Source organism: Haliaeetus leucocephalus, unplaced genomic scaffold, assembly GCF_000737465.1.
Source record: "Haliaeetus leucocephalus isolate CR32 unplaced genomic scaffold, Haliaeetus_leucocephalus-4.0 Scaffold656, whole genome shotgun sequence".
NCBI classification, from domain to species: Eukaryota; Metazoa; Chordata; class Aves; order Accipitriformes; family Accipitridae; genus Haliaeetus; species Haliaeetus leucocephalus.
In genome coordinates, this window is record NW_010973092.1 from 17,331,916 (window position 1) to 17,358,450 (window position 26,535).

General features: G+C 37.9%; 1 protein-coding gene across 4 annotated transcripts in view; it reads right to left on the bottom strand.

The window, feature by feature from the left end:
- Positions 1-26,535, bottom strand: part of SLIT3 (slit homolog 3 (Drosophila)) — a 531,488-nt gene that overhangs the window by 241,700 nt on the left and 263,253 nt on the right. For all 4 annotated transcript variants that reach the window (XM_010579134.1, XM_010579133.1, XM_010579136.1 and 1 more), the window contains exon 5: positions 15,081-15,152. In XM_010579134.1, coding sequence (XP_010577436.1) covers positions 15,081-15,152 — 72 coding nt within the window. The remainder of the gene's footprint in view (positions 1-15,080; positions 15,153-26,535) is intronic.

Below are 26,535 nucleotides of genomic sequence, written 5' to 3' on the forward strand. Positions count from 1 at the left end.
AGGGGGAAGGGGGAAGGGGGAAGGGGGAAAGGAAATAAATGACCTGATATATTAAATGGGAACCAAAAATAATGTTGCTCTTGGTTATCTGGGGACCTAGTAATTACATCAATTTTTAAATACTTTGAAAAGTGCTATGGAAATACACAGCAAACTGGATCACAGTTGACAAAAAAGCCATTTTGTTTTATTGTTTTCAAGCCAGCCAAATTCATGTCATCTGTGAAATGTTTATCACCCAGGGTAAGGATAGCAATCCATCCAGCGGATTTATGTTTACAAGCATTTTGGAACAAATGTTCCTATTTGAACACCCATATGAACCATAAGTACCCAAAATGTTTGGATCACTACATTCAGTTTTTGTTAGCAGGTCTTTAACTTTCTGAACAATGTTTTACTAAATCAATGTGGCACTACTAAATATCCTGCAGGAACAGGGCAGAAAGCATATGGGACAACTCTTCCACATATTCACCAGGGAGTGCTTCTTTCCACCTGCATGAAACCATAGGTCTATCTCTTTTAATTCATAAAAGAAAATAGCATCCAACTATTTTTGGTATTTATGTGATTGCTGTAGTATTTGAGTCCCTCACTCTTTAATATATTTATTCATCCGGCCTGCAGACGCACAGCTGTCAGCAGCATAACGAGGTTTTACAAAATGTCAGGAACTGAACGCAACACTTCCAGTTCCACTAACCTACATCATTTCTAAATTAAAACATGCTTCCCCGGCCTCAGGACATGTAAAGTACCAACCTAAAACATAGAACAGGGAGAGTTTATGTCAAAAGTGCTGAATACCACTCACATGCAATAGAGTTATTGGTAATATTACTATTGTCACAAAGTAGATTTTATAAAGATAATAGGTAAAACATGTATAACAGCATTAGTGTTTTACTGAATTGCAGTACTTGAAAGTAAAATATAACTGAAAACCCTACTGGCACCCGATCTCCTCAGATAAGCTTAGTTCTTGGGTAGAACTTAAAAGCAGCCTAAAAGGTGGTGAAATCTTTCTTTCAGCTTTCCTTCTGGATCACTATTCACTTGGAGAGATTAACTGCTGGACAAGGAATAACTTGACCCTGGATCTGAAACTTCACAGTTTAGAAATCCTAGTACCATGGGACAACCATAATCTCCAAGACAACACGCATTGCAAAAACAGGATGACAGGTCACCTCCAAAGGGCTTTATCCCAAATTGCAGGAGACTTGAGTAAGGTAACTTAAAAGTGTGTATTTATCTCAAATGCAGGACTTCTAATGAACAGAAATGTGAAAGAATTATTCCGTTTAAAACTGGTAAAAACAGCACCATGAAATAACTGCATCTCCAATTTAAAAAGACAGGAAAATAGATATATACAGAAGATGGCTCATTATTAGAAATATAGTTAGTGTTATTAATGAATTTTTACACATTACATCTAACATCAACAGGAAATATTGCAGAGGCAGGTTTATATACAGACTTTCCTAGAAGTTACAGACTTTGATATTTTTCTCCACAAATTGCTAAGTTTTTAATTTTTTTTCAAGAAAAATATTTCATTTTGAAACTAATGAGACATCAACCTTCAGGTTATCTCAGACATTGTGATTTCTTAAATATAAATGGTTACATGTCCAAACCGTTCATTCACATTTACTTACAAGCCACTGAATAATGATTCTACAAGCCTTACAAAATTGAAGCCATTAACAAAGAATCTTAAAAGTTAACTTAATCCATATGACTTTGAATTTTGTCTTGCTAGGTGGTGGGTTTTTATTAGTATTTTTTCCTGACATTAGTCCATAAATATATTCATAGCAGAGCCAACTGCTTCCTCTGCCAGGATTGTCATAACAAAAAGGCAGTCATGTGCAAGAAAACTTTTACTCTCTAGTAGGATTAAGCAGCAAGTTTGGATCAAAAGAGCATACCAGTTACTTTACCTGACCCTTTAAACAAAATCTCAAACATCTAATTCATACTGAAATGTGACAGCACTTAAATAAAATGGCCAGAGAAAAGCCCTGCCCCACAGTTTTCTTTCTTGCAATCAAAGCAACAAATCTTTTGTAAGTAGGTAAAGAGGATACCTGCACAATTGGCTTCACAGTACATTTCTCCCATCCTTCTCAGTCACTCTCCTGAGAGTGCTGCTTGCCTAACTTATTGGCAAGAGCTTGCTGCTTATCCCCCCCACCCCACACTGCGCCTGAACATTAACCCTTAATTATGCTTTCCAGCTGCTCCACAAGAAGTTAGAGTGCCACATCTTTGAAAAGCAATGTGGGCTCAAGGCAGAGAGCTAAAAACCAAACAAAACCCCACCACCAACAAAACAACCCCCACCAAAACGGTTCAGATAAATGCGAGCCCCCTTATTCAGTGAATCATTCCAGGAAAACCACTTGACCTCCTTACAGCAGTCATCTTCCTTATAAGACTGGTTTTAAAAGCAGGACCTAATCAATACCTGATGCTGCATATGACCTGAGCTTAAGCGTATAAATTAAATACAAAATAAAGCAGGTTCAAGGGTGAAACTCACGTACAGGGCTACTGAGGGGTCACAAAAGAAAGCAGAAGGAAGAAGAAAAAAAGAAAAAAAAAAATCTAATTTCTAAAGCTAATTTTCACACCAGAAAGATCCATTTCCCACCACACATTATGACAAGCAATTTTTAATGTGCATGAAAAAGAAAAATGTTTTGTTGCACTGAGTAGACTGGATGCGGTGACTCGTATGTTGTGCACCTGGAAATGCAGCAAGAACTGCTTACAGGGATCTTAATGCAAACCATTTGCCTTAAGAAATCTTGTGCATCACGTCACAGTTTTATATAGCCCATTATCTTATCTGTTTAAATGAGTTAAATTCTAGGGTTTGGTGGGGTTTGGGGTTTGGTTTTTTTTGGAGAAGCAGCATTCTATATTCCAGTATTAACATATCATGACTGCCTTCTGATTGACAGGATATTGAGGCAGAATTATATAGGGAAATGATCATTCTTGGAAGTCTCACGTTCCTTCAAAAGAACAACTAAGAAATCCTCACTTTCCCTAGTAAAACAAAAGAAAGGAAGAAGAATTCCAAGTGTGAAAATAGCACATTGGACAAGCTGTGTATGCATATTATTGTAGCGTTACTGTACTACTGTTCAATGATTTGGAAAAATAACTCCAAAAAGAGCTTTAAAAAAAACCACAAAGGACTGGAGCAGAGGTTACTTCCACATGAAGATAGAGTTCTCACATTTGTTTCTTTGACATTTATGGGACTACCAAAGGGTAAACAAACACAAAATTAGATCCCACAGGCTTTTGGTAGGAAAAAAAGTGGAGGAAAACGATATTCGGTAACAGAAATCAGTTGTACAAATGAGACCATCATCTGACGGCCCTTTCCAATACCTCTATCTCGCATTCACCCTATGTCATCTGGTCTTAAACAAGAGGGTTCTTATTCTTGCCTACCTTGAAGCTATGTTACTAAAGCCATTCTCAGATTTGCACCTAGATCATCAACTTTACACTATTTCTAATAATCTCATAACAGATATTTGAGTGCCTGAGGATTCCCTCTGTGCTTCACTTAGAGTCAGATCCTTATTTTACATTGGAGGAAAACACTGCAGATCCAAGCACAAACATGATTTTTAAAAATAAAACGAGGATCCTCCACAGGATATTCTTAATATCCATGTAGGATTTACATGATCTGAGCTTCTTTTGAGGAAATTTTCAAATGACGCAGCGATTTATCTGTTTAAAACGACTGTATAACATCCCTTGCTGTATAAACACAGAGAACATATGTTCATGTAAAACCAATTTATGATGAAAAGACTGTAAAATACAATTATACCATTACAGTTTAATTCTTTTTTTCCTCCAAAAATGTTTTCCTTTCAAGGCATAACAATTTTGAATTGAACTGAATTGCAGGTGGCTTCATTTTCCTATGGCCACTTTATCTCATGGAGCCACCCAACTGCAAGATAGTGCAGCCATATAACAGACTGAATCACTGAATGAGAAACATAATCATTCCCTTCTGTGCTCTAAATGTGGCAAGAAACTATACAGGCTTTGTCGTCGTTGTCGTCGTTTTAAATACCTGGTTCTGCTCTCGCACAGAGAGCTGCAGCTGAGTTGAGGACGGACAATAGCCAAGCAGCAGCCTTGCTGAGGTGGGGTCAAGAACGGGGGACATCCATCTTATTTTGTGGTCAAGGAAGAGCGGTGCAGGAAATCTAGTCCCCCAATCAATTACTGAAATTAATTTTTGAGCCTAAGTCATTGCCTTCTGGAGAAAACAAGAATCCGTTTACTTACCTGTTTTGCACCAGTGTTTTCATCACTTTTTTTAACGAAGCTAGATTAAAAATAATAAATGTGTTATCCAGAAAAAGTGATGCAGTATTAATTAAGAACTGAGGAAGTTTTATTCACCTGAAAAGGTACAATGAATCCAGGAACACTGTTGCCTATTTACAAAATGAAATATCAAAATTTAATCCCAGTGAAATGGTAAAACAACTGGCGACTCCAGAGACCCACAGTATCTCTGCCTTGAAAGCCAAAAAGCACATTGGCTCTTCAAAACTGATTCTGAGCAGCAGGTGAGCACTCCCTGCAGATCTCTTCGCTGTAGGCAAGATCTCCATTTTGCACAGAACTGGTCCTGCCAGACAAATCCCGCGGCAAAGCGTGGCATTGCCACAGAACGAGCAGGCACTGCCCGCGACTCCTGCTCTTGTGCCAAAAGACCCTTGTTCTCTCTAGCTAACAGACATGTGTTGCGCTGACTGAAGAGCCGAGCTGAAACACAGGGGGAGAGAAGGCAAAAAAAAACCCCCAGACTCAAGCTATGGTTTTAACTTTGTCCAGCTGGAAAGGTCAAGAGGAGAAGGCAAACTTTGTTCTGCTGGTGGACAGTATTTACAACCCCCATTTATTCGTGGAGTCTGCACTAAAATGATATTGCTATGCTGTTTTGGCTAGAGACTGCATATGCTGACCCCTCCATGCCCAGCACAGCACCGGAATAATTCCATACAAAAGGTTTGCATTAAATGTAATGAAGCAAATGACAAAATCAATAAACCTGGAATGGTGTGGCTATCATAAAAATGATGTAAATTCAGAGTTCACAGTGGTTATGAAGCTATTTAGAATTATAATTAAAAGCAGCACTATCTTTTTTTCAGAATAAAAGCTCCTTTTGACAATCATAGATGAATACTACAGGAAATTTTCAACAAATGTATTCAAAATTAAGGTATGGCACAAAGACAGCATAAATTATACAAGGATAAACTGTAGGCATAGGTTAGTGTAAAAAAGTACAAAATAAAGAAAATTCGATTTTCATACTTGTTCAACTGATGTCACATCCCATTTTAATCAAGTTTTATATCAAAAGGACAGTAAGAATACCACATAGCCTGTTTTTAAATCATGGTATTTTCTGCACTTTGTTTCTGTCAAAGAGACTTTTGTAAGACTATTAAACCAGAAAAGGGCCAAATCTGCTATTCATTACTCTCCGTACAAAAAGCAGTGCTGCAGCATGGGTGCTACATCAAAATTTATCTATGCTTTATTAGGATAAAAGAATAATGAGCCCAGAAAGCACCGAGCAGAGCTCAGCGAAATAAGTAAGCAGATAAGTAATCGCTGGAAATCTCAGTAGTCACCCTGACTTTTTGTAGCAGATTTCAAACCCCAGATAATGGATCCCATTCAAACTTAGGGGTAAGGTTTTCTGTTGTCAAGCTCTGGACATGGAGCTTGTGGCCTCATTTAAAAATCTATACCAACATCACAGTTAGGCAAGTGAATTACATACAACTTAAATCTCCAGATTCCCCAAACTGATTTTTTAAATTATTTTTCACCTAATCAAACAGAAAATTCACTACAAATTTTAGAAGTGACCATCGAGCCTAGGGTTCTCACACTCAAATACTGAACTTTTTCAGTCTCCTGTGCAAACGGTTCACATCACTGTGTCAGATGTGCTGTTTTCCTGACAGGACACAGCACATCCATGCCACTCTTCAAAACCCCCACTGATGACCAACTTACAGAGCTGCATTAGTAATGGCTATAGAAGAAGCCCTCTCAGGCAGGAGAAGGCAATAAATTATGCAAAATACAAAGCACAAGGAAGATCAGAACAGAATTTGAAGTAGATGGAAAGGATGACTTAGGCCTACATGGTACACTTCATTTTTTTGTCATCAGCATTAGAATTTTACCATGTGAACAAGGAAAGTGCCATCTTTAAATGACGCTTGAAATACATTACCAGAAAAGGAAAAAACAATTGGTATTTATGCTTGTCTTATGCCTACAAGAAATATTTAAAAATCTATGGTTTGCCCAAAAATTGATATTGAAAACAATATATATTGCAGTGGATATGCTGCATACAGAAATCAGGTAAATCAAAATTATGTATAACCTTATTACGGAGGTAGTCAACTCTGATTCACATCAGAAAAATGAAAATTTTAAAAATATTAAATGCCACCAAACATACATCCTCCACCACTAAGTACTACTGGCTTATGTACTTCTATTTTATAGGTAGAGGACACTTAAGAGATATTTCAGCTTTTATTTATCTGACATTTTACTCAGGGAAAAGCAACCTTTACAGTGAAGAAATCTGTTTCTCAGGAGTGATGGTTTGGCTTTTAATGAGCTGTCGGTGACAGATCTCTGTGGCCAGTTGAACCCACAACTATGGGCATCCATGAAACAAATACTTCCTGAAATGCAACTGGACAGGAGAACAGCACAGACATCCACTCTACTGAATGCAGATGTTTTCATTAAAAAAAAAAAAAAAAAAAATCAGCAGTGCATTTACAATCTGTGAAATCAATCTCAAGTGAAGTACAAGTGGTAGTTTAGCACATTCAACAGATTTAAGATCATTCTGTGCGGGTTACTCCACCTGGTGTTTTATTTATTAGCGAGGGACATGGGAAAGGGGATTACATAAACCAAAATGTGTTTAAAAAATGCAAGTATAGTCTAATCACACTACCAAATATGACATACATTTAAATACTTCGTGAAATGGTTCTGGAGTTTTCCAGTATTTATCATGTGTGTTGCAGAATTTACAGATTATTAGTCTGCACATGTTTCTGCCATTGCTCCCTGATGCAAGGAAGCAGCATTCCCTTTAGCAGCTCTTCTCATAAAATACAGGAATATCCTGCAGGTTGGGACCAAACCCTGCAGTTCACCGTGTGAAAAGTTGACATAAAACTACTGCCGAGCATTTGCAAAAATGCACTATCAAGATTGCAATAGCTCACCAGCTAGCAAGATTACTGCTGAACTGGCATCTTTTAGCATCAGTGGACAATGCAAAAATCCCATAAAACTTTATTCCAAAGAAGGTCATTTTGAATGACTACTCCTTATGACGTTAAAAGACATATATGCAAAAGTTTCAGGGTGGTAATGACACTTGAAATCAACACCATATTTCTCAACAATCATGATAAACTGGTAGAGAGCACAGCTATTCAGAAGGCACTGCCTATGTGTACCATATTCTAGAAAAATGCAGAATTAACTCCTTATTCAAGACACTTTGCTCAGCCTCAGCCATCCTGCACAAGGCTCTTCTGCGAGGGAAGGGATATAAACCTTCCCCACAGACAGGGCACACACCCTTGTGCCCCAGATGCTGTACTTCTACACACCGTCAGGAAGTACAGATGGTGTATGCGTTGCCTACCCTTCCCACTGCAGCACAAATAAAAAGAAAAAAAGGCTATGCTTATTCACTGTAGGCAGAAAAGAAACTGTGATTAAAAGGATACGGTTTCTGGATTAAATTTAAAGTTTTAATCTTTACATTCCTAACAGGTTTACTCTTGGCTATGGCTGCAGCAGCTATGATGTTCCTGATGGAAACAGACAGCGCGAGCAGTAAGGCACCTTCAGCTCGGGGCTAACGAAAACGCGTTCTGCATTGTGTAGGGAACATGCATGTGCATTTCAATCAATCATATCTTTTTAATGAGTTAATTGTGAAATATATGGTTTTTGCATTTATTATAAGGGGTAGAACAGATGGCAAAAGCTCAAACTAATATATTCATAAAATTAACTTACACTGCAGGTGATGTTTCTCCATAGAAGGTGGTAAGTTGGTAATGTGTTATTTTAATGTTATAATAATGCTACATTACAACGGAATTTCTAGGAAAGCAAATGTGATGGCCACAGAGATATCTCTTGAATTCATTATGGTCACTATCACAATGAATACCAATTAAAGGAGACAGAAAGGAATACACTGTTGGAATACATTGAGTGCAGTGTGAATTTAAGAATAAGGAGAAGGAAAATTATTTACAAATTTTTAAGGTTGAGGTAATACGATCTTTTCACCCCCTAGAGAGTGCAAAAGGCATGTCTCTAACAAGTATTTTCAAATAGCTGACTGTTTCAGTACTTCTGACCTGTTTTGCCAGCTCTGAAAACACTCAAAAATACCAGCTGAGATCAAAGCACCCTGAAATCTGTTCCATAACAGAAATTTATCCTTTCTTTAAATTTTCATGTATTCATATTTAAAATATACTGCGCCTTTCACGCACATCATCAAATACAGACACATATTGTTCAGTCTATTGAAAGATACGTAAGCAAATACACAAGCCAACATGCGATAATCAATTCTCCTCTAGCCATTTCATTGCTTTTATTTGAGGCCAACCACTGACTTCAGTAGACTTATTCCAGATTTTATACCAAATCAGTGGAAAATCTGGCTGTTTATCTTCCTCCTTTTGTTTTATTTTACTGCAGACTGCAACAGTAACACTGAGTACTGTACACAAGTGTCAGGAAACTAAGGCAAGGAATTTCAGAGGGCTCTGGATAATAGCTCTGCTTGAGAGCCCAGACTAAAGGAGTTAAGTTTTCTAGTGTAACATTTCATTAAGATATACTGCATATTTATGTATGGCAAATAATTCACAATTGTTTGCTTTCTGCTAGTGAAATGGCTACACACAAATCCATCATTACTTCCTTGGGTTTATTCATTATTTTACCTTGACAGGTATGTTTAATTATTTCTATTCTATGGCTGAATGGCAAAAATTACAAATATGCTCTGCAGTGCTGGTTGTGATGGATAAAACAATGACATAGGAATGCTGTTGTATTTTGTGTAGGTGAATGCAAAATACCTCTCAACATAAAGAGCAAGTTCAGCTCTTTCCAAAACCTGAATGTGCAATCTAGATGTTTAATTTTTGTAAAAGTCACATGGATCAATACTAATAGTAGATGCATGCAGAAAAAGTAAGAGTATCTTCCAAGAAAAGCCATTTAAAAAATAAGAAGCTGAAACTAATAGTCACAAAAATATTTTACAGCACTCACACAGCTCTGATTTTTTACATTGCATAGGCAATGTAACCACTAGGAAAATAAATGTATACTGACTTATAGAAGTGTTAAATGTTACATATGTGCTAAAGTACGTCTGTATTTTTTTAAAAAAATCTAAATGCTTAATTTCTTCCTCCAAAGCAACCCTTAGGGCTATAAAGAAGGATATTACCCACAATTTCCTAATTTGCCCCGGGACACAAGGAAAGCAGCTTGCAGGTCTAGTAATATGAGCTATTATCTTATGTGCGGCTGAGAAATATTTAGACAGAAATGCAATGAGCCTGTATTATCATGACAGATGAACCTGTTAGCTTGTGTTTTTCGGAATCCCAATGCTACAAAATTCTGTCTTGTAGTCAAAGCCTACATAAGGAAAAAGACAGAAGCTGAATATGCACAGAACTGAGTTCCAGTGAATCAAGAACAAGAAATGGCAGCAACTCCTCACAGAAAAAGCAGTAACTGTGTAATTTCATGTGGCTCTAGCTCTGCGTGGTGTTCTAACAGGGTGTCTACACCATCAGGTTGGCTCCCCCTCTGCTCTGCTGCTCTGTCATTCTCCCCACACATCCGCACTGCACAGGTATTCATGTTTTCCTTTCAGTGATTCATTTAGTTTCCTGGCCTGGGATATGTTGATGTGAATAGATAGTATGGACATGGGGGAGTTCCTACCACCCAGCCCTGCCACCAGCACTTGCTCTTTGATGTGGGTCATGGAGGCAGCACTGACATAGCCACCAAGTCTGTGCACTCTGTATATACGCAAGATGTACGTTTGCACTCTCACTGCTTGCAGAAGTAGCTTTTCCGTCAGCCTGAAAGGTGCAAGATAGGAATGGGTGACAAAGGAGCAAAGGCTTAGGGAAACACACAACCAGAGTCTTGCCATTTTAGTCTCAGGCAGATCTCTGCTTGCTGGTAAGTCCTGGGCTATTGATCTTCCGTACTGCAATGCTGCAAAACAAAGGAATAAACTTCTGTCAAGAGGTGGCAAAAGGACTCAGGGCAGCAACGTGCCAGGAAGAGTAATTCTTTGAAATCTGTCCTGTGCATTTTTTACAGGGGAATGATCACTGCAACACAACAAGCCGTGATATCATCATGCCTCCAAGAATCACATTCCTACAATGCTTTGTGATGCCCACGCAGCTCTATTGGTTATGTTCAGCTTCACAGCCCTGAAGAGAGCACAGCAAGAGGAAGAGCCGGGAGCATACTGTCAATAACCACAAGCAACACCTTAAAAGAACGGTTGCTGCTGTTACAGGATCTTTATTTGAGTCAACCTCCGCACATTCCTATTCTGGGAATCTGGCTGCCCTCAATAAGGTGGGCTGGGCAGGTTAATTCAACAGAAACTGCAGGAATGCCTCACCAGAGAAACACTTATCTTGATACAAGCAGTATAAACATGCAGAAATCCAAGAAGCTGCTCTATATATTTTTATGATGGAAGGCCACGGCTTGACAGCACTGAGTTAGCCTAAAGCTCAACAAGACCCAAATCCATATCCTTTAATTCTTGAAATAAATGTGCTTACTTGGGGCTAGATTCCTGCAAGAAACATTTCCTGTTCTCTAAGTAACAGAAATTGAATACAGGTGCGCACTGCAAGCTGGCCCTCTCTTGCCCTTTCTCGTTCAACTCTTTTAGGACCACTGAGTAGCATTTATGCACCTATTCTACAATATGTTCAAAGTGTCAGTTGATGCCAAATTCCCATATAAGTTCATTTACTATTGGCAATGGACATTATGTGTTCATGAAACTTTCTAAAAGCTGTATAATTATTTCTATATTTTAATTAGAAATAACTTACTAACTTATTCTTTGTATGCATATTGTTCCTTTGATTTTATAGTCAAACGGCAGAAAATACTTCATATGAAAATAATTCAAACAACAAAATTCCCTGCACTTGGGAGTTTTAAAACCTCATCTTGCCAGCCTCTGCTTTGGCTTTGTCTCATGCAGAAACGTTGGCCTCCCTGACATTTAAAAGCTCTTCTTTAGCAAAGCCCTTATCTGAGCCCATTTTCCTGGGCTCACTGCTCTGCTAAGAGAATGACAAAAGATAGAAAGCTTTTACCATTTAAAAAGAAGGACATGGTGAAAAATATCCTGAAACACTGCTGTCTATAAAACTTTTTTTTTCTTTCCTATCATCTTAATTTTTTTTTTTTTAATGACCCCAATTGTATCAATACCAAGCCAGTTCTGCAGTCCTGGTGCTCGAGGGACTCCATCAAAGACTCTCATCACTTAGCACATGCAGCAGTACCTCTTACCTTAAAGTCAGGAATATTTTTTTTTTTTTACACCAATGTGGTCCAACTGGACACAGCTTGCCACTTTGTGTTGTTTCCTGCTACGACCATGCTGAGATAGGGTAGTTCTCACAGGGTTTCCAAATGGCACCCACTGTAATTTATATTAAGCCCTTAGGCTGCATATTTCAGAGCTTGTATCCGAAAGGAATTCATGCCCTGGCTTAGTCTATTGCATCAACTTCTCTGCATTTTTTCCCGAGGGAAGCTTTCCAAGCTGCTGTTAAAGACAGCATTCATCTGGAGACTTTCACGTGGTCTAGCTCTTGCTGTGTCCCTGTTATAACATCTACAGAGCTATTATTTTTGCCACGACATTTGGACACTTTACGTAGAAACTGGAAGGATTTGAGACCATGTTATATGTCAGATCATGGCAGCCTTTCCCTACGTGAATTTTAAAGATAAATTGGAAAGGGTTGGAGAGTGTAGGAGAATATGCAACTTTATTTCTTATGTCTAAAAGTCTGCAAGATCCTGCAAAAATACGCTTTTTATAAGGTGGAAGAACTCTGAGATAGTACAATAAATCTGCAAAGTGATAACCATAGAAACGGCCAACCCTGCTGCTATCACATTAGCGCATATGTGTCAGAGAGTCACCAGGCGATTAGCAGTGCAGGTGTTCGAACAGCTGAATGGCACTGAAAGGCAAAGATTCATTCTCTTCCTCTAGGTGCTTGAACATTCGCGCTCATTGGCATGGTCATTTCTGTGACTCAGAAGGGAGCAATTTGGCTGCCAAATCTAGACTGAGAATGGGAATTGGCATGTTTAAGCTTACTGCTTAAAGCTTTAACAGCTTTAAATATTAACTTGGTTCAACTTGCATCACAACCTTAGAGTTACTGCTGCAGAAATTTTAATGCATTTCCAGCAGCAAGTTGGCTGAAGATTTTGTCACATTTTTCGCAGCAACTTGTAGGGCAGTAGTCTGTGTCTGGAAGCAACAGTCATCTGATGTAATGAACAAACCTGGGCACACAATTCATCCATTCCTTATCAAGAAAAAATGACTATAGATCTGAGCGAAAAGTCTGCTTCTCCTGCTATTTATCCAAACAATCAGGACTCCTGGCTCACATCAGTACATCTGTTAATAAGACTACTAAGCTTTGTGCTCCTGCTGAGCTGGAGGTTGGACAAGATAACCTCCAGAAGTCACTCCCAACCAGAATTATTTTGATTCTGTGATAACTTCAGTATTCCTGAAAGACAGAAACAGTACAGGGAAGTACTTCTGTTACTGTCTTTTACAGCAAAATAATAGATATTGCCTAACTTGACAGTCACATTTTTTTTGTTAGAGATTTAGATCCCAACATTTACAGAGTTCCTGTAAGCACTGCAGCCATCTATCCCTTGATATCGGCTCATGTAAAGGTGACACCCTGCTTCCTTCTGCAATGAGACTGGGTGCATAAATCAAAGAACACTTGTGATTTTTCTGACAGCTCGCCAGAGGTGAAATCAACTCTGAATGCAACCTTTGCTATTTTAAATGAAGTTAGACAATTAACAGTGAATTATAGATGGGAAAGTTAGATTTTCAGAAACAAAACACTATCTATTGTTCCTCAAGATTAGACAGTGTAAGTAAAGTTCATGCTAACATGACAAAAAAAGCCATGCTTCTGACTAAAATCCACAAATTTCTTCCCACTATAAACTATATTCCAGTATTTTCCTGTGTCTTAAAAACTAGACCTGCTCACACAGGTCCTCTGATGCTCTTGCACTGAAGAGCAACATGAGAGTACAGGCTTAGATGAGTTTGGCTCCTCAGAATGTGTTTCCTCAGGCTGACATTCAGGTAAAAAAGCCCTCATACCTGAAAAGCTAAAGTCACTGTTGAATATACACAAAGTAAGTAACAAACCACTGAAGAAACACAAGGTTAGTATGCTGAATGCCTGCAGAAACAGCTGTAAACTTTATATGATGTGTAAAAGTCTTTATGTTGTGTCTATCCCAAAGTCTCCAAAGGCACCTTACACAGTGTTCAGAGAGCGCAGGGGGCACCTCACAGCGTTGCTCCTGTGCCTATGTTTTCCAGCTTGGGGGAAGTCCTGCTTTGGTCTTTTGCAGTACTGTCTCCCTTGCCCAAACCGCAGTGATGTGATATTCCTTGCAACAGCATCACCAGCGGAAGTAGAAGAACTGTGCTTTGCCTTTGGTTGCAGATGTGGTCATGCTCTGACTCATGTTGACTGCCCTTAACAGTTTCCAGGCTGCCTATAGAAAAAACTTTTGTCTCGATGCTTAAAGAGGTCATTCATTGGGGCAAGAAATGAAAACAGAGCACAAGTATATTGCAAGACTGTAGAACAGTTCATCTTTTTAGATCTCCTTTAGCTGATTCTTCTACCAGCTAAACAACAACAAAAAATCCACACTATTTACGCTATGTTTACACCGTGGGCTATCAGATTTCAGCTACTGGCGGGGTAACACAGTGCTAATACTAATGGCTCTGAAATGGTTCTGAGGGTGGCTGCAAGTTTTCTCAGGAAATCCTGACTCTGCCAACTTGTGGGCCATTATTTCCTTTTTGAATTCACCTTGTGTTGACTAATGATGCCAATGGTGTGTTAGTGTGTGAGTGTGCACAAAAATGCACTTCTGGTACATGTAGGACCCTCTAGCAGCTCTGGAAATATAGAACTGAAAGTCTTTATTTACACATTATTTCAGACTATATGTTATAGGAAATGGCTAGGACAGACTAGCTTCATTAACACAAACAGCAAAACTCACCTTTCTATCTTTAATAGCTTTAAAAAATTATTTTAATTTTCAATACAAACTGTCAAAGCATGCACAGTTATTTTCCCACATTATTTTTTCATTTTCTGATATTTGTGCTCAACTACTGTGCCTGTGTGCCACATTTTGCCATATTTACTTCCCACCCAAGTGGTGGGACAGAAAATTTAATCAAAGTGAAATATTTCAATTTCACCCCCAAACTCTACCCCTTCTTTTCCTATGCATATCTTGCTTCAAGGCTTGGACTGTGATTGAACTGGATTTTGCAGGACAATGCTGCAGGGAGGGGTAAAGTCTTTAAGTATATTTTTTTTAATTTGCTCAAAACTTCCCCGGGTATGTTGCAGAGTGTACATGTGGACCAAAGTAGCACGTGAGGTCCTTGACGATAACCTGCTGCACAGAGCAGTGTCCACAGCTCCCTTTTGTGTTGCACAGAGTTAACTAACCACACGATACTCAAACAAATAGTAACAGCCAGATGTAACCTAGGCAGAATGTTTTTCACAACAAATATTAATGAAGTTGTCACTTACAAGTTCTTCACATCAATGATTCCTCGAAAGGCCTTTCTAGGGATTCCTTTTATCTGGTTTTCACTCAGGTCTCTAAATAAGGGAAGAGAAAAAAAAATACATTGCATTAAAAAAAGAACATATTTCTCAATTCTACATGAGATAATGGAATATATACATATACAAGTAGATGTTTCTGGATTTGTTACACCACACGATGTTTTCAATTTGCTTTATCTCCTCTAGAGATCTGTGGCATGAGCTGAAATGACTCTCCAACAAAACCCACCAGAATTCATGATACAAATGACAGAACTTCCAGAAAACATTGCTCAAATGTGGTCATGACCATGTGGCCCAATGCCAATGATTCGCTGTCAGAGTACCTGCAGCCAAATCTTATGCCTTCAAATTGCAGCCCTGTAGTGTAAATGTAATTTTCTCATCATGCTTCTGTTTGTTTACAGACTGCAAAAATACTTGGCTACCCCTGCTCAGATTACAGCCCCTTATTTGAAATTAATATTTAGGGAAAAAATGACAATCAATTTTTGTGAGTTTTGCAAATTTATAGTCTAAAGATCTTGAGCCACTGCATTAAAAAAACCCACTGCATTGTGTATCACTGGGAACGACAGAATTTTTAACCTTGTTTAAAAAAACCCAACACAACAGCAATTCAAAATGTTTTTCTAGTACTTAAAACGTAACAAATATTTCAATTTAAATCATTACATCTGCCTTGTGAGTGCGGGTAGAGCAACGAACACTGCAGGTTACAGTTTTCTGTTACATAACCTGCGTTCGGTTCCTTTTTCCTTTGATGCACTATAAATATTTCCACTGGAATTTTCCAAGTTTACAACCCCTCTACCAATGCCAGTGGAGGCAGGAAGGAGGGCATCAGGAATGGGAAATGGACACAAAATCAGAAAGCTGGGATGTTTTCAGACTAAGGAAAAGCAGCATTCACAATTACTTCTTTGCTGGTGCCCTGTCAGCATGGAATAGAGGGAGTGATTTCACTCCGGTTCAGGGTACAAAGTGGGAGGAAGAGAGAAACATAGGAAGATGAAAGGAAGGCAGAAGAATGGGAAAGAAAAATTGAATAAATAAGCAAATAGAGGAAATGGAAGGCACAGGGATGGCTGAGAGAAAAGGACAAAGAAAGGTACATGAAACCATGGTGCAGGATATTAAACAGTGCATAATTTGGTGTGACTGCATCCCTATGCCATACAAGCCCAAGACTTTGCCCCATTTTCAGAAAGAAACTCTGGCTTTCTAATGATTATTGAGACTGAATGGCAGTCATCTGTACTCACCACCAGACACTCTTTCTGTAAGTACATTTTGTGTTGCAGCAAGCCTTCTTTCTAGTTTCCACCAAATTGGCTTTATCAAATGAGAGGCCAGAAATCAGAGCCTGTCACAAAAGCGCACATTGACATTGCAGGTCAAGATATGTCACGCAGGGCTTTCTTCTGCTTTCCATCAGGCAGATAGAAAAAAAAAGGGGACTATGTCCTTGTCATGAGACTAATTCAATTTATACCAGTCATGCAGTCTACACCAAATTCTCAAAGTAGCCACAATTGTCTATTCAGACTATCACAAACAAAAATGTGCTGCTGGATACAAGTCTCTTTTTCAAGCCAGATTAAAATTCTTTGTGACCTTCACAATTTATTTAACACTGATCCACACCCTGACCCTTCCTTCACCTCCCCTTTCTTTTGCCAGCAACAAAATATTAGTTCTTTAAAGACAGACCTTCAACCCAGACAAACGATCAGGCAACCTGGACAGAGAAGAGTCAAAAGTAAAGTGTATTTCAGACCTATAAGAAGGAAGTCCTATGCTGAAGACCAATTTTATGACAGGGAGTCACTTTGGTGTGACAGTGAGGCACAGCAGAGCTACAGCCAATGGTAAAAGCATGACAAAATGGCTTAGGAAGGCAAAAATTATTGAGATCTGAAAGCAAGTGACATGCAAAGCAGAACAAAAAGGGCTTGAAAAAGTAGAATTGTGTGATCAAATAAAACCACACTAAACCCACCAACACCTCAAGTTGCATTTGGCTCGCATTTTATTTTGCATTATTTCAAATCAGGTTTAAAAACAAAATAGGTTTTAAAGTCTTTTTTCCTAATATTATTGTGGTCTAAAAGGGCTAAATTATATTTTTGCTTTCTGCTTTGTCTTTATGCTCAGCTCTCACTTGCAGTCAGGCAAAAACAGGGGACTGCAGGAAATTCATCCATTTTCTATGACAATCTTCTTGTAAATTGTATTAATTTTATTTTCCATTTAGGCACTTTCATCTAGCTAACAATACTGCCTCTCTAAATCTCCAGGATCGTGGACTGATTTCATAAATATCTCTAGTGGTCTGAAGAAATGACAGCTTGCTTGGCGTTAGTGACGCAACATGGAAGAAAATGCATAAATGCATGCTTTATTTTCCGTAACTGCCTTCTCACAATTATAATCATCCCTTTTTGAGATGGTTAGGAGTAGTGTTCATCTCTGCTCCCTAACACTGTGCCAAACTTTTGTTGAGCATCTTTCACAACCAAGCAAACACCAACCAGGCTCAGCCGATGCACTTCACAAAATTTACTCTGAGGGAGCAGAAGGTTGTGACAAGCAACTTGTCTACATAGTTTATCTTAAAGTTTTAGCTTTTCATTCCCTACTTCTTACAACAGACATAATGGGAAGCTCTCACTGACACTATATAAAATAAATATTATTTATTAATAGTAACTGCAGAAAACCAGATAAACTAGTGTGAGGCCAAAACAAAACCCTAAAAAAACAGACAGAAAAAAAGAATTTGGGGTAGTCAAGAAAAAATAAACAACGAATCTGAAGAAAAATAAATTATTATTATTATTATGAATACATTTCCTATTTCTTACATGTTTCAAGCCACCTATTTCTGTAACGGAAGACAAGTTCAATGCCTGGGTGCATGATTGATCCTAAGGAGGGAATCTGAAAAGTCCCAGCTTTAGAGAAATATACACTTCCAAAAATCCTCACCCTAACAGACAATGTTAGAGAGCTGACCAAAAGCACTTGACCTAAGGACAAACTAAAATGTGCTAGTACCTCAGCAGCACCCTCCTTCACAAAGGTTCCTCTGCAGAAAGCTGCAAGCCCAACAATGGAAACACTTCCATTTGCATCCTGATAAAATAGACATGTTGAGCTAAACCAATGTTTTTAGATTAAATTATTCTTTCTGTTATTTTGATAAATACAGGCAAGTTTCACCCAGTTCAATCTGCCACACAGCTTTCAAGCACTGCAAATGGCACAGAGATTCTGCAACCAGCCCCAGCCTCAATAAAGTGCAGTCTCTTTTTGGAAGCATCCCCCTGCCTCCTTCATAGAGGGGTCCTGTCTGAAGGAAACATGCTTGAAAACACCTGGGCAGCAGATCAAGAGGAACCAACTAGGTGAAAAGCACAGCAGGCAACGATACTGGATACGTTCCACCAACAGCTTCCACTGCCAGCAGTGTGTGGTGAACATCCCTAAGGAAACAGCACTCTCATTTCAGAGATGGGGAAACAGAGCCACAGAGATATTAAAGAACTTTGACTTCAAGTTTGCATAGAGCAGAGACACAGGAGCTAAAAAAATGCAGCAGCTGTGGCTCACATGCCCTCACAGCACAGCAGACCACACATTAGTCTAACCCAGACTCAAACAAGAGTTGGCACAAGTCAGTAGATTTTTTTAGTTTTTATTTTAATTTAACTAAAATGCTTTGGACACAGATTAACTCCCTCTGCAAGTCTAATATTGTTTTCCTGATCTTCAAATGTGAATTGCAAGAGCCTTACTGATAAAAGGACTGGAAAGCAAAAAAACCCCACCCAAAACTGCTGACATTTTCTAAGTGCCTCTGCAGTCTTCACTATAATGCTGGGTTTAGCTTCCTGCTTTAAGGCTGATTATTGCACCCTAAGTGAAATTTCAACTATCTAACATTAAGACTCTTCTTTATAATTTTGCCAGTGACAGAACATAAATCAGTTAATTGGAACATAGACCCTGTGAACATCCATAAAATAAGAGTCTTCATTTGAAGTACAGATCTAAAACATTGAAATAGCTACTTTAATACAACTTGCAAAGTTACAGTAGTACTGAAAATAAGATGTATTATATGAAAAACAAAAAATCGACACCGATAACATTATGCTTAGGTTGCCTCCTTTTTCAAAAACAATACAAAAAAACCCCTTTCAGCATCTTTTTTGGCATACAGATTCTAAAATTTAAAAAGACTATTTTTAAACAAAGAACTGCCTGAAAAGCAGCTTGATTAAGAAGTATTATTGTGGTTGAATACTACTCTCTTATTATTTCTCCTGCTCAAATGGGCTAAAAGAGAGAGCACCATTCACTGTTTTCCAGTAAAGAACTAGACTTGCCTTTAACGTGTGAAAAGTTTCATGTCAAGACTTAAAGAACTAGTCATGAAGAGCAAATGCTTCACAGCCAAACATGTATCTTTCCCAGTATGTTATTGTATGTTGATCCCATAATAAAGCTGTAAACTCACAGAGTTAACCATTAACACATGGAACCAATGTTCCGCTAAAACAAAGGAAAAATCCAGAACAACTAGCCTGATTCCTTCAAGTATCTTCTAGCACCTTCTAGTTTATCCACAATTCAGCTGCTGCTTGGAATAAGAAAGGAGAGCTCACACACAGCTCTTTCTGTAGCAGCTGATACAAAACCGTAAGACAACCACTGTATATGGGGCTTGAGAGTGCAAAATAACCAATTGTTTCCCATCATCTCCTCCTGACACAATAGTACGGGAAAGTTTATGTTGTTTGCTTGCTTTGCAAAAGAAAACTAACGGAAAGGTATGAATGGTGATTTTAAGAAAGCGTCAGCTGCCACCGATGCTAAGAAGTAAGTACTTTGCCCACAAGCTTCACTCCAGCTACAGAATGTGCAGCTGAGAAAAATGAGAATTAGTTAATCCATGTCGGTAGCTTGTTTACATTCTTCTACCAAATAGGATTTCTGGGTTAAAAACACTTCAGCCTTATGCATTTACCAAAATAAAATAAAATAAAAAGTTCTTGAGGTTTTGTGCACTATTAAAGTTCAGTGACTATTCTTCAACCCAACATTTCTTTACAATTGAACTAAAACCAGACTGAACTACTCTTCAAAAGGTCACATACTTAACACAATCTGGTCACTGCAATTTGTCTCATTAGAATTAGTTTTAATCTGTACAGCATGTTACACATAAACTCTATCCTACAATGTTTTACTGAATTAAATAACACAATTAAGGAGGTAAAGAGTAACAGATGGGGGAAAATTAGAGAGTATAACCCAAAGAGAATAGGTATCTCTAAGTAACACATAATAAAAGATAAGCAAGTCAGTGAAGTGGGGAATGATACAAGTCAGCTTTTTCATAGAGCAAGAGCTGGAGAGAAGGTAACTTCTACAGCCGGTGAAGAGAGAGGGCAAAGGGACCATGCTTTCTAAGGAAAGAGTTTGCAAGACAAAATGGGTAACATGCAAAGAGGTAGAAAGACCAACGAAATCCATAGGGACAAAAAGAAGTTTACTCAATTATGCCTGTAACAATTCCAGCACAGAATATTAATATTCACAGTGTCTTTTTAACTAAAGGCTTGACATTCCTGAGGAAACTTTGCTGTCTCCCAGAGTTTCTATTACAATCCACAACAACTCGCAATGCTTCAAACGCTGCTTAACCTCAAGCATGACATAACCAGGATCATAAAACCAGCAGCAAAACGGCTGCAGCACAGATTCCCTTCCAATTGCTACAATTTCTCCTTGCCCATCAATACAATGACCCTTCAAAGAAGCGAGCAATATTACAGTTAAGCTGTCACATCCTCCTGTGCAGCTCCAGCTGCTTATACTTAGGAAGCAGTGCAGAAGGATGCAGATCTGACTCCTTTGCAATAAGCGTGCGCTTGCAAAGGCTGTTGTGCCTTAAAAGTGTGTTAAGAAGACTGAGCCAAGAGAGTAATCACCATGCTTGAGGTATGCAAGAAATGGATCTGAATGACTTGCGTGGTAAATGTATCTGGAGGCAGAGGTGCCAGTACACACAAGCTCAAAGATGCAGACATTGAAATCAGACCAAAACAGACTCTGTAAATATATGCAACCACTTTTTAAAAAATGTCTTTGTATCACATTAAGCTAGCATTTCATTTGCAGCAAAGAACAGAAGAGTTTCTCCTGCTCTGCCAAAATTGTGTGGCAGTTTTTTAATGGTTAAAATTAATATTTAACATTTTCAACAGCTAAATACTGTTCTTATCTAGGAGCTATTGTCCCAGTATTTCCCAAACTGTTCAATATTACAGTTTTTCCTGTTCTATAGATGGATTAACAAATAACTGAGTTAGCTGTCAAGGAAAAATTGGTAACTTTGAGCCTTGCAAATATGCAAGATACATTCAAGATATTTATCATCTTCCAGGTGGGAAAAGCATTGACCAAATCAGCTCACTACAATAGTAATAAGAACAAGCTGTGGCAAGCCTGACACACACATCAGCACCTCTATACTCAGGAGGGTCTTTTGCACTCAGTGAAGCAATGGCTTCTGCCTTTCTGTATGTTCAGTGTAAAAGATGGTATTTACCATAAAGTAGTAGCTACAGCTCTCTGTCTAAAAGGAAAAATGGTTAAGTCTTGTTGCCGATGGGCTACAAGGCAAGAGCTTAAGAACAATAGTATTGTATAGCATTACCCTGTGGAAACTTGGCATTGCTTCTGATTTTCTAAAAGGAAAAAAATGTCTTCCTGCTACTACTGCAATAAAAGTGTAGATGTTGACAGCATCCAAGTTCTGCAAAATAAGACCAGGTTCTACAGATGTTTTGTACCCTGAACAATGCAAGGTGACTGTGTTTTTGCTAAATATAATACAGCTGGCTATCAATTCATGCTCTGGGAGCTGTTGAGAAACTCTTTCTAGTTTGGGGGTTTTTGTTTGTTTTAAGGGAGGGAATTTAGCTCAAAAATTCCAATTAAACCAGTCCTCGCTGCTTTCACACAGTCATGCACTACTGCACAAGTACTACTGCTAAGCTCCCAAAAGATAAACACCACGATTTCTTTGTTGATCCGGTTTTACTGTGAGGTGATAGATGCTAACTCTATACTTCTGTACTTCAACATCCACTCAGTTTCACATAGTCTAATTAACCCATCACATACACATACCTTCATTCTGAAGAACAGGACACTGAAGAGAGGCTGAGCTTAAAGACTGGGGAAGGGTGTTCACTAAGCAACCAAGGAGGAAAAAAGATCTCAGCAGTAGATAATTATTTTAGCATCATCTTCCACCTTCTCCAAGGCCAAATTAAAAATCAGCTGTTAATAAAGACCATTCAAGGGATCCGACCTGCATGGACTTTTACAGACTCATGACTTCTGTCCTGACACAACTATCGGCATCACTCAGCACATGGTGAAGTCTTTCCAAATGTTTAAAAGAACAGAGGATACACATTTGTGCATGCTTCATAAGAGATTTTTTAAAATTTCTTAATCACTTCAAACAAACAAAAAAATCCTACTCTATTTCACTAAATCAGACACAGCGCTACAACATTTGGCAGTCAATGCACACAACACAAAAAGAGAAAAAAAAATCCATCAGAATATCTCTTACAAGATTAGTAAATATTTTTCTATTATTTTAAATGAACTGTAAAAATAATCTACACGTCAATGCACAATTAAAGGCAACATTTGTCTTTATGACTTCTACAATTCTTCCTCCCTCCTCCTGCCATTTCCAAAGTGCTGAGCAAATAGTGATCAGACAGCATTTTATTTTAAAACCACCCATCTTGAGACAGATCAGAGTTTTCATTTCAGAAAGCAGCATCTGTTTTGTCTTTTGGAACATACACACAAAAATTAAATTTTACCTGACTGTCTTTAGACTCATCTTTGGATATGTCCAGAAGCAGGCATTGGAAAGTTAACTGACAATGGCAACACTTGAAGAAAGGTACCCCTCTAGAAATAAGATAAAGCTTCTGACTAATAGATGACAATAAGGCTTCTTTATTAGTAGTATTTAATGTAGGGTTTTAGTGCTTTACAAAATGGTATCAATATAATTAATCCTTCCCTTTTATCAAGAGACAATGAGCCACAATGAGAGGCAGTATATGACTAGAGCGAGGTACTCTAGCAGGGTGCGGGAAGAGACCAAAAAAAGCCCCTTGAAAGTCATATACGTTAGGTATTCCACTTTATGCAATTTATACACCAAGTCTTACCACATGTGGTGAGATTGGCCTGCCAACAGAGAAACAGCATGCACAATTCTGACAATGTATTTAAGAGAGATTCATTTTGATAGAAAAATCTTTTACTGTGGAATTATCCAGTACTACTATACATTTGCAACGGGATCAGTGACAAAACAAAATGATCCCAATGTGATGCTGTTCCTACGCAATACCAAAGCCTACCAATGCATTTCTATTATGCTGTTCTCCAACCTAGTGAGATTACAACAGCGAGGCACTAAAATGTTTTAGTAGGAACAAAATAAACCTCAAAGAGGAAAGATCAAAGCACTAACAGCAGTAACAAGAAATTATTCTCACCGTTATTTTCTGGTTTTGTAAATATTTGCTTGCTGTTAAAATAATGTGAATTCAAAAAGCCCTCTTGCTGCTCATTAAGGTTAATATTTTCTGAAGTGGAAATTCAGCTATATGGAGGCTCCTTTATTTTAAGCAAATTTTAAAACCCCCAAGTTTTATGCTGTTGACCTGTATTCCATTTTATACTTTTTCTCTGTTGAGCTGTATTGGAAAGAAATCCTGTGCATTTGCAAATTCCAAAAATCAGTAGGCAATATTACCCTCCTCTGATCAACACAGACCAAAAATGAGTCCCTGTTTAAGCCCAGCCTGATCAATAAGCAAAAAGATATTTGCAGTTTATTAGTTATATTTTTTAAAATTATGGTGAGTTTTTAGTTTAGGAGATAAACCTGAAATCATAAAGTATGAAACATGAGGTAATAAATCAGCACCATCAGTGGGTAACTGATCAACATCTGGAGGAAGACTCGCTCTTTAATGATCTTTCTTGACCTAATTCTACCTTTGTTAATGATGAGGATTTTTATAGTAAAGAATTTTTTGCACTTTACTGATATATTTGGAAAAATACCTCCCTGACCAGTTATATTCTGTTACACCTAACCGTGACATAGTAGAATAAAAACGATGGTCATAATAGTATTTATTTAATTCAGGCTGTGGTCCTGTACTTTAGCTATGAAAACAGACTATTTTCATAGGAATAAGTAGCAATTGCATGTGTAAAGATCTAGGCTTTATTTTTTATGAAGTTCTCCTGAAAGAGGCCAATTATTTAATTTGTTTGCATGATCACCGTAGGCATTTCTGTGGCTATATAAAAGTAATAAAAATTATACATAATCCATGGATAGTAAAAACAACTACAGTGACATTCCATTTATTCTAGTGAGGTAGAAATGAATTGCAAATTATTTGAATGCACTGCAGTGAGAAAAACAACATTCTGTTTATAGCTAAGCCCTGGTTATCAAGAGGCTATTATTCTGTGGTAAAGTGTACCAGTGTAAGAGGGGCACGCTATTGCTTTAGCTGTAATAGAAGTTTTAAAAATAAATTATAACACTGGGCCAGTAATATCTTTTGCAGTGATATTCAGCACTCTGTACTCCATTAACAGGTACTGAAGACCTAGAAAAAGGACAGAAGAGTTTAATGCATCTTGTCCCTTCCTTCTTTCATAATATTTTAGCTTCTATTTTTCTTCCACAATTTCACCTTTATATATCTTTCCTGCTATGAATCATTTAGTCCCTGAAAGCCCCTGTGAAACACTGCAGATGTAAGAAGATACACTTCAGACTGGTTTGTAGCCTTAATTCATTTTTCTATGTGGATATGACATCTAGATTTATTAGACCAAGATGTAATACCACAAAGTGGTTAACTCCATTGGGGATATTCATGCAAGATGCAACTGCTTAAGTAATACTAGCTTCTCCTTTTTACAGTAGGCTCCACAAACCCACAAATTATTCAATTATTTCAGAGCAGGTCCACACTGACCATTACAGCTGAATGATACCTACAAACCTCATTCTGCTACCTTATCCACACAGACAATAAAAGATTCACTTCAGCATAACCAAATAATTTCTTTTTTTCAATGACTTTCCAGGTAGGCAAAGCACCTTCAAGCATCCCACTCCATGCACAGAAAATTTATAATTTAATAGTGCTACACTTTAGAAAAAAAGGCATTGAAATAGAGTATAGGTGTTTCAAATACAGAAAATAAAAATAAAGTATACTAGTAGAACAAAAGTACTAACGTAACTTAATATAGATCTAAACCTAAATTACCTTTCAGCTAACATGCACACAAAATGATAATTTCTTCCAAAAAAGAAGTTAAACTTGCAATCATGTCACTCAGCCTATTGAGTACTTTGTTATTTTAATGCTTTGGTATATCACCTACCAATGAGCTAAAACTTTATTTCTTTATTCATTTTTTATCCCCAAACATCCAAAATACTCATAGGAAGATGTGGACATGTGTGAATCATTTACAGTAACTCTCAAAGATTCCTGTGGCACATTTTGAGCTTTATTCCTGAAGACGACAAGGAAACAAAGGCACTACTCTGATTCATCAGCAAATGCCTTGCTTCAGCGATCTGCACAAGGATTTATTTGCATAAAGCCACTTCCAAAAATGAACTCGGCTTTCCTCCGACTCACTGTCAAGCATGTTGCTGAATTTCAGATTGACAATGTCAGCTCAGAAAATTAAATTAAATGTAAAAAAGCTGACTGGGAAGAGGGAGGAGGGCCTCCTGCACAACAGACTCCAAAGGGAAACAACAAGAAGTCTACACATTGCTACTTCATTGTTGAAGCACTCTCAAGTCAAAGAATATCAAATTCCAGAGTGATCTGATTTCATCACTGCTGGGAATGATGATGACTTTCTTCAAAGTCCACTACAGCTATGCAGGTCTCCAGGAGAAACTATGCCTGACAATAACACTTGATTTTCAATAACCCCAAAAGTTTCTTCAATTTATGATACCTCTGTTCAACTACTTTAGCAAGCTTCTGAAAAAAACCCCCACCAACAATTAGCTAAGGGGGTGTCATGTATCATATAACACAAATAGTTCTATCTTATCACAAAAAAAAATTTAAACTCATTATAAAACTTGGAAAGTTTACATTCTGACATTATTTATTCATATCATTACTCCCAAATGTATATACAGTAAACCAACAATCAAGAGGCAGAAACTAAGAGTCAGTCAAAAAACCCACCACAATTTCTGCATTGCAATTCCATACACAAAGGTTTTTGTTTGGTT